The 14,271-nt window shown below is 44.5% G+C and overlaps 2 protein-coding genes across 4 annotated transcripts in view; one reads left to right on the forward strand and one right to left on the reverse strand.

Annotated features, from left to right (window-relative positions):
• Positions 1–14,271, reverse strand: part of LOC109572076 (galectin-16-like) — a 97,868-nt gene that overhangs the window by 43,131 nt on the left and 40,466 nt on the right. The window lies entirely within an intron of this gene.
• On the forward strand, positions 1,395–10,737 carry LEUTX (leucine twenty homeobox). The gene is made up of 3 exons (XM_070771911.1): positions 1,395–1,422; positions 9,289–9,524; positions 10,263–10,737. The coding sequence occupies exons 1-3, from the start codon at positions 1,395–1,397 to the stop codon at positions 10,728–10,730; spliced, it is 732 nt and encodes a 243-aa protein (XP_070628012.1). The 3' UTR covers positions 10,731–10,737.

The raw sequence follows: 14,271 nt of genomic DNA on the forward strand, positions 1-14,271 counted from the left end.
GGACGGGGGAGCCTGGTGGGCTGCCGTCTATGGGGTCACACAGAGTCGGACACGACTGAAGCGACTTAGCAGCAGCAGCACTGCTGTGGTCTTGTCCTGATGTGGGTGTCTTTTGGCATCAGCAGGCCTTTCTACAGGCCAGTCCAACACAGAGCCCTCTCTTAAGTGGGAAATAATAAATTCAACAGTCAGTTCCCTTCAGTTTTGTTGCAGATGTGCTTTTTAAGAGTACCTGATGAAGGCCCTTTGATCTAGGTTTCAGACAGTCCTTTAAGTGCTGCCTTCTCAAGTATACACAGTCTCCTGTTTGTAATTCTTAGGGCATCTGATCTTCATCCAAAGATAGATTGGTGTGATCAGCTTCAGAAGTAAACTTAAAGTGTCCTTCAATAATTCAGTTAAACTTTACACAATAATGTAACATAACCCTAGGAGGTATCTTTGGAGGTGAGTCTTAGGCAGTAAATACAGATCTCAATCAACAAAACTAGGATTTAATATCTACTGAAACATAATCTTTTTTCTGGGCTTCAGTGTGTGTTTGCAACCAAGTAAAAGTTTATTGAAGGGTGCCAAGCACGGGGGTGTGAGACAAGTCTCAGATCCCTTCTGACCTGGTCTTTGAGTTAGGTTTGTTGTTGTTGCTTTAAGAGGAAGCACAAACTGAAATTGTATGGCTCAGGGAGTCCCTGTCCTGGCTGACCTACTGGTATGTGGGGCTGGGACACAAGGCTGCTGGCCAGGGCGTCCCAAGGGTCCTGGTGTTAGTGCTGGCCCATTGGTGGGCAGAGCCAGGTTCTGGTATGAATGGCTGAGGGCCCAGGGTCCCAGAGCTGGTGTTGTCCTGCTGTTGTATGGGGCCGGATTCTGGGGCAGGTGGCTCAGGAGCCCCGGGTTGCTTGAGGCTGGTACCAGCCAGTTGGTGGGTGATCCAGGTCCCAGCCTTTCTGGCAGCAGGGTTGAGGTGGTCCTGTGGCTGATGCCCACACACTGGGGAGTGAGGCAGTGTCTTAGGGCCATTGCTGAACCACTGGTGGGTGGAGCCAGGTCCAGGGGTTTCTGGCAGAGGGCTTGGGGTTCCCAGAACTGGTGTCAGCCCACTGGTCGGTGGAGCTGTGTCCTAGGGCCTTTGTTGCAGGGTCCTGGGAGTCCTGGAGTTGGAGTCAGCCACTGGTGGACTAGCTGTGGGGCCCCAGGGGTCCCAGAGCTAATACTAGCCCACTGGTGGGTCCTGGACCCTCTGGTTGGTGGGGCCAGGTCCCTGGGGAGTCTGCTGATTGATATGGGTATCCCAGGACTGGTGCCAGCTGACTGACGGGTGGGTCCAGGTCCTGTGCTAATCAGCTAGAGGGAAGATTCCAGAAGCACATGTACCAGCAGCAGTGCCCTGTAGAATGAGCTCCTCAGAAGGGCTGCTGGCAGGTGAGTCCCAGTCTCTCCTGTCCCTCCAGGAGGCTCTCCCGGATCTACAGGTGCATCTGACTCAGGTTCCTTTCAAAGGACTGCTCCTGCCCCGGGTCTCAGAGCATCAGGGATTCCATGTGCACCCTTTTGATCGAGTGTTTCCTACACCCGCTGACTCTCCCAAAGTAAGTCCCACTGGTCTTCTGGGTGTTGGTCTTCCTGATGTAGAACCTCTAGGTTGGGGAGCTCAGATTCCTCACTCCTCCGGGTGAATCTCTGCAGTTGTAATCATCCCTTGTTCCTGGGTTGCCTACCTAAAGTAGGTCTTGACTGCATCTCTGCTTATCTTGTTGTGGTTTCTTTTCTATACCTTTGTATGTTAGGTTGTAGAAGATCTTTTCAGCTAGTTTTTGGGTCATTCTCATGGACAGTTGCTTTGTAAATATTTGTAGCTTCTGTGTGCTCATGACAGGAGGTGAGCTCAGGATCTTCCTACTCTGCCATCTTGTCCATTCAGCCAAGTATTTTTTTTTTTTTAATATACCACAACTGACTGAAGAAAAAATATATAATAATATAAACAGAACTATAAAAGTAAAGAGATTGACTCAGTAACCTCCCTATTAGAACTCCCCTAGAGGAGATGGCTTGACTGCTAAATTATGCAATACATTGTATGAAGCCAACATTACTCTGATACCAAAGGCAGAGAAAGATATCACAAGAAAGGGACGTTACAGATCAATATCCGTATGTATTTTTCCACATGCCTGGGAAAGAGGAAATGTGATTGGTGAATATCTAGCTATCCTCTCCCACAGTGACTCATCTGTGATTTTTACAGGTTTGCAAATGACCCGTTCTAAACTAAGTTCTCTCCAAATTCTGGAAAATACACAATTTCAGAAAATGTTAAAATTAAATTACATCCATTGTAGAAGGTAATTGAATATTGCTAATATTTCTGTGCTCTACAATGACCTAAATTAAAATGGTGCTTTAAAAGAAAAAACTGCCATCAAATTTGGATGCTGAAAATATTTATAACAGATACAGAGTTGACCTGAGGCTTTATAGTTCATCTAGAAAGTCATCAGCAGGTTTTAATACATAACAAAAAGACTACCCTGGGATTGCAAGAACAGTGGTCCTCTAAGTGTGGTTTCCAGATCAATAAATCAGCTCATCTGGGAATTTATTAAAATGTGTATTTATGGGTCCCAATCTGTATCTACATATATAGTGATATATTGAATTCTGGGGGTGGGACCCATCTTTATATGTTTTTATAAAACGTCAAGGTGACTCTCATGTATCCTAAAGTTTGAGAACTACTGGCTGATAAAGATCTCTCTTCTGGTCAAAAAAAAAGTCAAAACCTTGCAAGCTCAAGAGAATGAGAAGACAAGACACAAATTGGGAGAAAATAATTGCAGAACACATATCTCATAAGACTCTTGTCAAAACAAAGAATTCTCAAATACACAAGAAGAAGAACAAATCAATTTAAAAATGGGCCAAAGATCTGAAGGAGCTTCTCTGGTGGCTCAGTGGTAAGGAACCTGCCTGCCTATGCAAGGTTCAATCCCTGGGTCAGGAAGATCCCCTGGAGAAGGAAATGGCAACCCACTCTAGTCTTCTTGCTGGGAGAATCCCATGAACAGAGAAGCCTGGCAGGCTACAGTCCACGGGGTCTGAAAAGAGTCGGACACGACTTAGTGACTGAACAACAGCAAAGATCTGAACAGATACCTTAACAAAGAAGATACACAGATGGCAAATAAGTATATATGCTGCTCAACATCAGATATCATTAGAACTGTAAATTACAACAGGATAACACCACAAAGCCTTTAGTATGTCTAAAGCTAAACACAGACAACACCAAACGGGGATGTGGGTGTGGAGGGACAGGGACTCTCCTTCTGTGCTGGTGGGAGTGCAGGATGGTACAGCTACTTTGGAAGACAGTTTGATGGTTTCTTACAAAACTAAACGTATTCTTACTGTGTTTACCGCCAGCTGTGCTCCTATATATGTTTACCCACAGGGGTTGAAAACTTATGTCCATTGAAAAACTTGCACATAAATATTTATAGCAGCATTATTCATAGTTGCCAGAAACTGAAAGAAATCCAGGTGTTTCTGTGTAGGTAAGTGGGTAAATTAACTCAGGTACATTCAGACAATGGGATCTTGTTCAGCACTAAAAACTGTGAGCTATGAAGACATGGAAGAATCTTAAAGGCGTATTCCTCAGTGAAAGAACCCAATCTGAAAAGGCTACATACTGTATGATTCTGACATAGGACATTCAGTAAAGGCTGCAACTGTGAGGATGGTAAAATGACCAGAGGTTCCCAGGGTGCAGGAGATGAGTAGGTGAGGCACAGAAGATTTTAGGTCAGTGAAAACCCCCTGCATAATATTTTAAGGATGAATGTATGTTGGTACACATGTCTCTAGATCCACAGGATGTGTAACCCCAAGAGTGAACCCTCAGGTAAACTGTGGGTTTTGGATGATTGTGATGTGTCAGTGTAACTTCATCTGTTATAAAAAGTGTACCACTCTGATGGGGCATGTGGATAATGGTGGGGCCGGGGTGCTATGTACGTGTGGCAGCAGAGGGTATATGGGAAGTCTCTTTATCTTACTCTCAGTTTTGCCTGGAATCTAGAACTGTTCTTAAAAAAAAAAGTCTAAAAAAGACATTAGGGGGAGAGCTGGTGAGATAAAAAATAGTCTGGTGACTTCCCTGGTGGTCCAGAGGTTTAGAATCCGCTGCCAGTGCAGGGGACATGGGTTCAGTCCCTGAGAGAAGAATTAAGATCCCGCATTCTTCAGGGCAACTAAACCTGCACGCCACAACTAGAGAGCCTGCACGCTGCAGCGAAGACCCAGTGCAGCAAAAAAGAAGAAAAAAGACTGAAATTTAGTTAATATACCAATGTAAATTTCTTGGTTTTGGCCAATGTACCTGGGTATGTAAGACATTAACATAGAGGGAGCTGGATGGATTGTTTGTGGAAACTCTCTAATTATCTGTGCACCTTTTCTGTAAATCTAAAATTGTTCCATTATAGAAAGTTTATTCACACAAACAAAAACCCACTACAAACCCTAAGTGGATAGCTGGAGTATAGGAGGCTACAGGGACCAGTTCAGCACAGTGCATACAAACTCAACAAGGTACATATGGTTTTTGAGGAAGCGTAATCTCCCAATCTGGGTCCTGGGAAAAATTCCTCAGAAAATACAGAAACGTTTACATATGTTCACCAAAACACATGAGTAACACCTCTTGCAGAGAAAAACGTTATGAGGAAGAATAAATGAAGGTGAGAGGGGAAAAAATGAACAAAGGGTCAGGGAAAGGGAAGTAAGAGGCAAGAGAGCAGCATGATTTTTTTTTTTTTTAGTTTGAAGATTTCCCTGGTGGTCCAGTAGAATCCCTGGCTTCCCTGGTGGCTCAGGTGGTAAAGAATCTGCCTGCAATACGGGAGACCAGAGTTTGATCCCTGGGTTGAGAAGATCCCCTGGAGAAGGGAATGGTTACCCACTCCAGTATTCTGGCCTGGGGAACTCATGGACTGTATAGTCCATGGGGTTGCAAAGAGTCAGACACAACTGAGCGACTTTCACTTTCACCGGTGGTCCAGTGGTTAAGAATCCAGCTTGCAATGCAGGGGACTCAGGTTCGATCCTGATCAGGGAACTAAGATCCCACATACTGTGAGGCAACTAAGCCCATGTGTCTCAACAAAAGACCCCAAAAGATGCAACAAAGATCCTGAAATGGCCAAAAACAAAAAAATCTTAAAAAGTTCAATTTGTTAAGTTCACTTGCTTAGAACTGTTCGTGGACTTTCAGCTGTCCCAAATTTGAAAACTCCTTAACCTAAGTTACAAGGACCTCTGTGACCCAAGCTCTGCCAAGTTCTTCCCCAAGTCAGCTGCTGTCTTGTGCGGGAAGGCTGGGAAGACCTGATGTTGGGGGGCTTTGACAGTCCATCTCCTCCACAAGCTGTCCCTTAGACATTCACTCTCGCCCCCCAGTTCACACCGAGAGCTGCCCACCCACAAAACCCCTTCTTCACCTTTTGATTTCAGGTGTCTTACCAACTTATTCTTTCTCCCAGCACCCTGTTTGTTTATTTTATTCTGAGTGACAGTGTTGAACATTTTATCCATGTCCTCCTCAACTTTGATTTATTTTCCTCCACTATTTGAGGTCAGAAATAAAATCTGGACTCACACCATTATCCCCAGGACCCTGGACAGCACCAGGCACAGCCTGGGTTCTCATTAAGCCTGTTGAGTGGATGATGGGAGGGTGTGGCATTAGGGAGGGGTAGGGTGGGGGCATGATTTTGTTAAAATTTTGCTTAAATATTAGGCCTCTAAACCCAGCAGACTACAGTTCATAGTCAGGCAACACCTGGTCGAATCACTGTGCTTCTCAAGGATTTCTCATGGCAGGTAAGCTGGGCGAAGGCAATGCATGCTGAAGATGCTAGAGGTTGAGTAGTTGGTTGTGATAAACTGAGGTGAGAGGGGCGAGAGTTTGTGGTAGTCTCTGAACTTTGCCAACACTGGCTCATCCGTCTGGGGAACCGTTGGGTTATACCAGCAGGGAGCATTTGAAAACATAGTGCTTACTGCATGACAGGTCAATAAATCAACAGACGGTTTTCTTTTCGTTGTTTTTGGCTGTGCCGGGTCTTTGTTGCTGCTCGAGGGCCTTCTCTAGTCGTGGCGAGTGGAGGCTGCTCTTTGTTGTGGTGTCGGGACTTCTCGTTGCTTCTCTTGTTGAAGAGCACAGGCTCTAGGGCCTTTGAGGGATGTGGAATCTTCCCAGACCAGGGATCGAACCCGTATCCCCTGCATTGGCAGGCAGATTCCTATCCCCAGGGAAGTCCACAGACAAGTTGTTGGGACAGGGAATATCGACTTTATTCAGAAAGCCAGCAGACCAAGAGGATGGTGGACTTGAGTCCCAAAGAACCTCTGTGTCTGAGTTACAATTCAGGCTTCTTTTATTCTAAAAGGGGAGGAAGTAATGTCAAGCACTTCCTGGTTCCCATCAACCTCCGGAGGGAATGTGTTAATAACTTTCCCACAGTCATCCTCAGGTAAGCCTGGTTAAGATATTTTCTATATGGTAAACAAAGATATTTTAGCTTAATGATCATTACCTGGGAGGGTTCCCAGAGATGGGCTGTTATGTATAATTTAAGCTTTGGGGAACATTCCTTTCGTGATCTAACATGTAGTAGAAAATTACATCACCAGTAATGTAAGTGTTTGTTTCTCCACCTCCTTTTTAACAAGTGATACTGTCATACTTCTAAATGTCAACCATTTGGTGGTGTTCCGAAAACAATATTCAACTGAGTAAATTTTAAAGATTGTATTGGCTTTATTCAGTGATTCATGAATCAGGCAGGATCCAGTCTAGCATATCAAAAAGAGCTCAGAGGAGCTGTGTAAAATGAATGATTTGTATTGTACAGGCAGAAGGGAATAGGAGCTAGGTTATACAAGGCAGAAAATCAGATTATTACAGGAACTAGGTTATACAAGGTGGGAAATCAGATTATTGCACGGTTACTTCCCTTTATGAGATAGCAGGGGTCTATCAGGCAGTTACCTAACTAGTACTGATTGAGCAATTCCTGATTGATGTGCTTAAGATTCCATTTCTGGCAGAGCTGAAACTGTAAATTGCCTGTTGGCAGTATGGAGCATACATGACTCCATTTTGGGCCTTTTGTTTGTAATAGTGGGTACATGAAATTTGATCCAGTTCCATTTCTTTAATAACCAATGAAATTGAGTCTCTTCACTCTATTTTAAAGTCTATTTTGCTTTTCTGTTTTGCTAATTTCCTACTTCTTTCCTTTGACGTTTTTCTAGTGTATTTCCCACCCCTACCCCCACCTTTGAGGCTTAATAGAACATTTTTGTTGTATTCTGGACACCAATAATTTATTTCTTATATTGGTTGCAGATGTACATGTACGTGTACTCAGTCATGTCTTGACTCTGAGATTCCATGGACTGTAGCCCACCAGGTTCCTCTGTCCACAGAATTTCCCAGGCAAGAATACTGGAGTGGGTTGCCATTTCCTCCCCCCAGGAATCAGCTCTGCTTGCTTTCCAGGCCTGTTGTATAGGACTCAACCTGGAAGCTCCCCTTGTCACCCTCTTGTGTGGATTCTCCTTTCTTCCACACAAATTCCCCTTTGTTTGTGACCACCACCCCCCAGCGCCTGCACTGGGTGGCATGGGAGGTCTTAGTTTTTGACCAGGAATTGAACCCATACCTCCGTGCATGGGAAGCTCAGATTCTTAACCTCTGGACCACGAGGGAAGGCCCCTCACTCTTGTTCTTTATTTTGCTGAGTTGAACTATATCCTCAAGTAGCAGACAAAATAAGTTGGTTGAACCTATGAGTATCTGAATGTATCTTTATTCTCTTCTCACGTGGAAGGATAAATTTGACTGCATAGAGAATTTTATCTTGAAAGTCATTTCCTTAAGAATGTAATATTAAAGTCCCCAACTATTACAGTGTTGCTGTATATTTCTCCCTTTATTTCTTTACTATTTACTTTCTATATTTATGTCCTCCTATGCTGGGGGCAGAGATGTCTACAAATGTATCTTCTTGTTGGATTGACCCCTTTATCCTCCTGTAATGCCCTTTTTGTCTTTTGTTACAGTCTTTTGTTTTAAAGTGTATTTCTCCTGATGCAAGTATTGCTGCCCCAGCATTCTTTTCCTTCCCACTGGCGCTGCTGTTGTTGTTCGGTCACTTAATCGTGTCCGACTCTTTGCAACCCTGTGGATTGCAGCTCACCAGGCCTCCCTGTCCTTCACCATCTCCTGGATCCTGCTCAAACTCATGTCCATTGAGTCAGTGATGTCATCCACCCATCTCGTCCTCTGTCATCCCCTTCTCCTCCTGCCTTCAGTCTTTTTCTCCATCAGGGTCTCTTGCAGTGAGTCAGCTCTTCTCATTAGGTGGCCAAAGTACTGGAGCTTCAGCATCAGTCCTTCCAGTGAGTATTCAGGGTTGATTTTCTTTAGGATTGACCCCTTGGCATGGTATATCTTTTTTGATCCTTTCACTTTCATCCTCTGTCTGCAGTTTTGAAGTGTATCTTTTATAGACAGCATATAAAAGGCATATATTAATAGAAGCTTTAAAAAATCCATTTAGCCACCTAGGTTTTTTGATTGGAGAGTTTATTCCATTTACATTTAAAGTAATTATTGATGGATGTGTAATTGCCATTGCAAAAATTGTTTTCTGGCTTTTTTTATAGTTCCTCCTTCTCTTTCTCTCTTACCTTGTGGTTTGATTGTTTTCTTTAGTGTTCTGTTTATATCTTTTCTCATTTTCTTTAGGTATCTAGTAAAAGTGTTTTCTTTGTTGTTACCATGAAGTTCACATCTATAATATCCTATATATTTTTAACCCCCCACACACATTTTATATTTGTATGACACGTTTTACATCTTTTTATTTCATGTATCTCTTGACAGGTTATTAATCTTGAATTGATTTTACTACTGTGTCTTTTACTCTTCCTGCTTGCTTTGTATGTGACTTATCCACTTCTTTTATTATTGAATATATATATATATTTAAAAAATACTTATTTGGCTGCATTGGGTCTTACTTGAGGCATGCAGGATCTTTTATTGCCATGCAAAGACCCTCTGGTTGTGGTGCATGGGCTCCCTAGTTGTGGTGTACCAGCTCCAGAGCATGTGGGCTGAGTAGTTAAATGGACTCATGGACTCAGCTGCTTTGCAGCACGGGGGTCTTAGCTCCCTGACCAAGGCTCAAATCCATGTCCCCTGCATTGCAGGGCAGATTCTTAACCACTGGACCAATGGGCAACTCCCTTGGAAGTATTTTTTAGGAAAGATTTTCATCTATTCTCTTTTAACAGAAAAACAAAATTCAACTCGGCGATTCCGCACACGCTTTAATGGAGAACAGCTAGGAGCACTAAGAGATGTATTTGAAAGGACCAGGTACCCACATTGTTTCCTCATAAGAACACTTGCTTCAACTATTCATCTTGATGCGTCAGTTATAAAGGTATGTACCTGAGATCTGTCTCTATATAGCTAGATAGCACACCTAACCAGAGTTTCACACACATTTAGTCACCATGTAATTCTCATTGCTTGAAAAATTGCTGTGTGCCAGGACAGATGTTAAGCATTTTATATATTTGTTCCACATTTGTTTTGAAGAACAAGAGTCACAGAGAGGAATCATCTTCCAAGAATTATAAACAGTAGAGCTAGAATTTGAACCCAGGCCTTTCTGACTCCAGACCCACGGTGCTAGATGAGATCCTTTGGTGATGGATTTGGGTCTGTTCCTGTTTATTTCTAGATTCTCCTTAATCACAACATTCAGTTATCTATATACCTTGTGGCTAAATTCCCTTAGAGTACTCGGCATAAGAACTGCTGGACGAATCCTAAAGGCACCCCAAGCTACACTTCCACTCCGTATTCTCAGGCTTAAGAATCCTCTCTGAGAACGCAGAGTATCCACCAAAACAAAACCCACTTTCTAAATACATGTCCTGTTCTTGGCTGAAAGCAGTCTGTCCTGTCGTGCCCGTTGCCAGCGCAATCCTATGCCCCCTTTGCCTCTTGGATCCCAGGACCAGGAGAGGATAGAATTTTCCTCACTCAAATCAAATGTGAAGACATGTGAGAGTAACTTTCATATACCAGAACCAACCAAATTTCTGGAGTATATGAGGATTCTCCTTTGGCTGCTTCCCCCTCTTATTAACCTGCTCATCTCTTCCCTCTCCAGACTTGGTTTAAAAACCAACGTGTCAAAAGGAGGAGGGAGGAGAATCAGACTCAGCAAAATCTGTCACCAGGAGACCCGAGCCGGGTTGTCTCAGTGAAGGAGGAAGAGATGCCCTTACCGGGCACTTCCGGAAGCACTCATCCCACGAGTCTCAGCCTTGCAGGTGATTCTCATCACGAGCTACCTGAGCTTTCTTGTGCTGAGCAGTGTGAAGGGGCTGCTGCCACTCCATGCCCTTCATCCTGCAATTTCCTGACTGCTCTAAGTCTCAGAGACGCTGATCTTCCTTGGGCCTCCAGTCCTTATGACATGGATCAACTTATACAGTTATACGACTTACCTGGGGATGATGACCCCAGCAGTCTGGATCAGTACCTCTTCCCAGAGTGCTCCAGCTGGGGGACTGTGGCCGGCACTGATCACCATCGTGAGGACGAACACAGCTACAATCCTGAGAAAGTTCTGTGATCCAAATTTTTTTAAAAATGGTTTTATTTATTTATGTTTGGCTGTGCTGGGTCTCTGCTGCTGCGTGGGCTTTTCTCCAGTTGCAGGGGACAGGAGCCGCTCTCTAGTTGCGGTGCTTGGGCTTCTCTTGCTCTGGAGCACAGGCTCTAGGTATGCAGGGCCCGTTGCGGCTCCCTTCTGTCCTCTAAGTGCCTCCTCAACCGAATTTCAGTATAAAGGGCAGTCATCAGGTATCTTTGGAGAAATAGCAGAAACTAGCTAGTTCTCCTAGTTTGTCCCAGTTGAGCTATCTCCATTAATATTATGTAAAAATACCTATTTTTCATGAGCCTCTTTGTCTGAAAAAAAAAAAAAAAAAAACAATTAGGGACCTCTGTAGTGATCCGAGGGTTAGGACTCCACACTTCCAATGCAGGGGACATGGGTTCAGTCTCTGGTTGGAGCACTAAGATCCCACATGCTGCATGGCACAGCTGAAAAAATAAACACCCAAATAACAACCCCCCCCAAAAAAATGCATTTAAGAGTGTGACATTAGCAATAGATTGGATGAGGAGGTCCCAGCACTTGTACCTGACAAAAAAAAAAACAATGATTTAATAATTATCCACTGATGAGAATAGCTCTGGGAGAGCTCTGGAGTTCAGTTACTACTCAGCAGGGTAGCAGGCACATGAAAGATGCTCAATGTGGCTTATCATCTGGGGAATGCAAATCGAAACTGCAGTGAGGTGTCACCTCACCCCCAGTCAGCATGGCTGTCATCTGAAAGACCACAAGAAATGTTGGCGAGGACAGGGAGAAAAGGGGAGCCTTCAGACACAAACAAGAGCACATCCCCATGGGAAATGGAAGCCTTTTACCCGTGTCACCACATAGCTTGCAGCCAAGACTGATCCCTGTGGCTGTGACCTCACACTAGAGCAAAGAAGAGCAGGCAGGCCTTGTCCACTTTCACCAAGGAGTACCAAGGAGCCCTGGGGCTGTCAGTGACACCAGAAGCTTTTGCCACTGAGGACTCCCCAAGTCTTCCCGCATGCGAATCCCAGCTGACGGAACTGTGAGGCATCCGTGCCTGAGCCTTCAAGAGCAGGAGCTGATGCTGCAGCTTCATCGAACACTGGCACTCACGTATGGTGCGAAAACCCATGTCGCTGATCAGAGGATGTGACTGCCTGTTGACCTGTGGGATGGACCTAGCCAGTGAGGGACTCCTCGCCCCATCTTCTGTCCTTTGCACGTCCATTCTGCCTGCATTTCCCATAGCAGGAGCTGTCACAAGAACGCAGTCTTGAGAGAGGAACGTGTTGCTGAGACCACCTGGACTGAATACATGACTGAACCCAGTTAAGGCCGCCATATAAACATTTTAAGATTTGGTGGGTGGATGTGGAGACCTACTTGTCTTGTGTCCACCCAGGATGAGCTTTGTAATTAAGTTTCTTTGTTCATTTAAGCTGCCACCCACCAATCTGTTGTGATCTGCCTCTTTCTTCACTCTCTTCTGGGGACTAGTTTATGAATCATTAGGTCAGTACTAAGAAATGGAATGAATGAAATGGAACTCGATTAAAACTAAGGTGGTTAACAAAAAAACAACTAAGGTGTAATCCAGTACTACAAAGGTTGGGTGGGCCAAAAGGACTCCTCTACTGTCCCGTCAGCTCTGTTTTCTCTAGTTCAGAAAAAATTTAAAAGTCAAAGATGATAATGAGAAATCTGACCTGCCATCATTTTGAGCATAGGTTAGGCAGAGTGATCCAAATGGAGATTGACAAAGAGTCAGGGTCTCTTCGCTGAGGACCCAAAGCCTTTTTACACAACAGTGAGTAAAAAGGGTCAGTGGTGGAAAGAGAAGTTTCCAGGTCTCTGTGATGTGTGAGCCCCACCAGCTGGGATACCAGAACCCAGTGGTGAAGTCCTGACATGAACTGTAATGAGACTGAGAACATGAAGGGCTGATGGGATTACAGAAGGTGGAACATTTAAACAGGCAGTAGGTAAAGAAGTTGTGTCCCCTTTGCCTGAATGCTTTATGGGAAAGGATATGACCTCAGGTCATGAAACACATACCCTGCTGCTGCTGCTGCTAAGTCGCTTCAGTCATGTCCGACTCTGTGCGACCCCATGGACTGCAGCCTGCCAGGCTTCTCCGTCCATGGGATTCTCCAGGCAAGAACTCTGGAGTGGGTTGCCATTTCCTTCTCCAATGCATGAAAGTGGAAAGTGAAAGTGAAGTTGCTCAGTTGTGTCCGACTCTCAGCGACCCCACCTAGTGTTAAAAAAGTAAAACTGGCAATCGAATCCTATTGGAGGCTACAGTTAAGAATGTAAGGTTTGGTTGAAATAGTGTGAAAGTTTGGAGATGAACAGTTACATTTCAACAGTCTTTATGTAAAGTGGTTTCATTTCCTTTACCTGATTGTGTCATAGAGTGGACATTGTATCTGACTGGGAAATGGTACTCCTACCAAGTACCGTAAAACAGAGGGCACATACATTCGCCCTTCTACACTATTAGTTAAAAATGCTAAATAAGAATGAGTAACATTGCACGTCCCAGGGTGATTCATTGGAATAGAGAATTTCCGCTTGACAGGCAAGCTTGCTATTCCTTTAAAAAAATTTTTATTTGGCCACATTGGGTCATGTTGTGGCACAGGGGATATTTCGTGTGGTGCATGGACTCTAGTTTCAGCACTCTGGCTTAGTTGCTCCACAGCATGTGGGATCTTAGTTCCTCGACCACGTACTGCAGCTGTGTCCCGTGCATTGCAAGGTGGAATCTTCACCACTGAACCACCAGGGAAGTCTCAAGCTTGCTATTCATATTAGCTGACTAATGGATACACTGGAAACTGTCCCTTTGACTAAAGGATTTGAAATAATCTTGGGACCCGAAATAGCCATGATATTTTGGATGATGTTTAAGAATTGCTCTAAGGGGAATGGCTGTACTTAGAAGAATGTGTAACAAAATGAAAATGGTTTATACAAGAACATGCTGCCTGGGGGATGCAAGGAGGAGGTATAATCAGGCAGCCTCTTTAACCCTGGGACTCACTTTGGAACCATGCGAGGACCCACTGAGTTAGGGACATCCCTGCATTTTGGTTTTACTGACTCATTGATGGTACCCAGAGAGAAGGCAATTGGCTTGGCTGTGTGGTCAGGCAGAGGGGCAATGGTTACCTGGCCTCTGAAAGGATACTGAGATGAGGCGTCATAGAAATCACTATGGGAATTTGAAGGGTGTATTAAAATAAGGCCCATCTATGCTCCCCAACTCTTACAGGTTTGCAAGATGTTTGGATTCAACGCGCCGATATCCGTGTGCTTGCTTCACCTCAGTCTGTGAAATGAGTGGGTCTGGAAGCACTGCTGTGCTGCAGAGATGGGCTGAACCTAGACCTGTTCGTCTTGCTCCATGTAAGACAAGCAAAGCCAACAAGAGCTGTCCATCTGCCAGCAAAGAGACTGAGACTGCAGGTGAAAATGTGGCCTTTCCCTGGGGGAAAAGCTCTGATCATAGCTGGAGCGC

This window comes from Bos indicus, chromosome 18, assembly GCF_029378745.1.
Source record: "Bos indicus isolate NIAB-ARS_2022 breed Sahiwal x Tharparkar chromosome 18, NIAB-ARS_B.indTharparkar_mat_pri_1.0, whole genome shotgun sequence".
NCBI lineage: Eukaryota > Metazoa > Chordata > Mammalia > Artiodactyla > Bovidae > Bos > Bos indicus.

Coding starts and splice junctions, on each gene's coding strand:
- LEUTX (XM_070771911.1), top strand. CDS start 1,395: ATGAGCTCCTCAGAAGGGCTGCTGGCAG. Junction 1,423..9,288: donor CTCAGAAGGGCTGCTGGCAG/GTGAGTCCCAGT, acceptor CCTGCATTGCAG/GGCAGATTCTTAACCACTGG. Junction 9,525..10,262: donor TTGATGCGTCAGTTATAAAG/GTATGTACCTGA, acceptor TTCCCTCTCCAG/ACTTGGTTTAAAAACCAACG.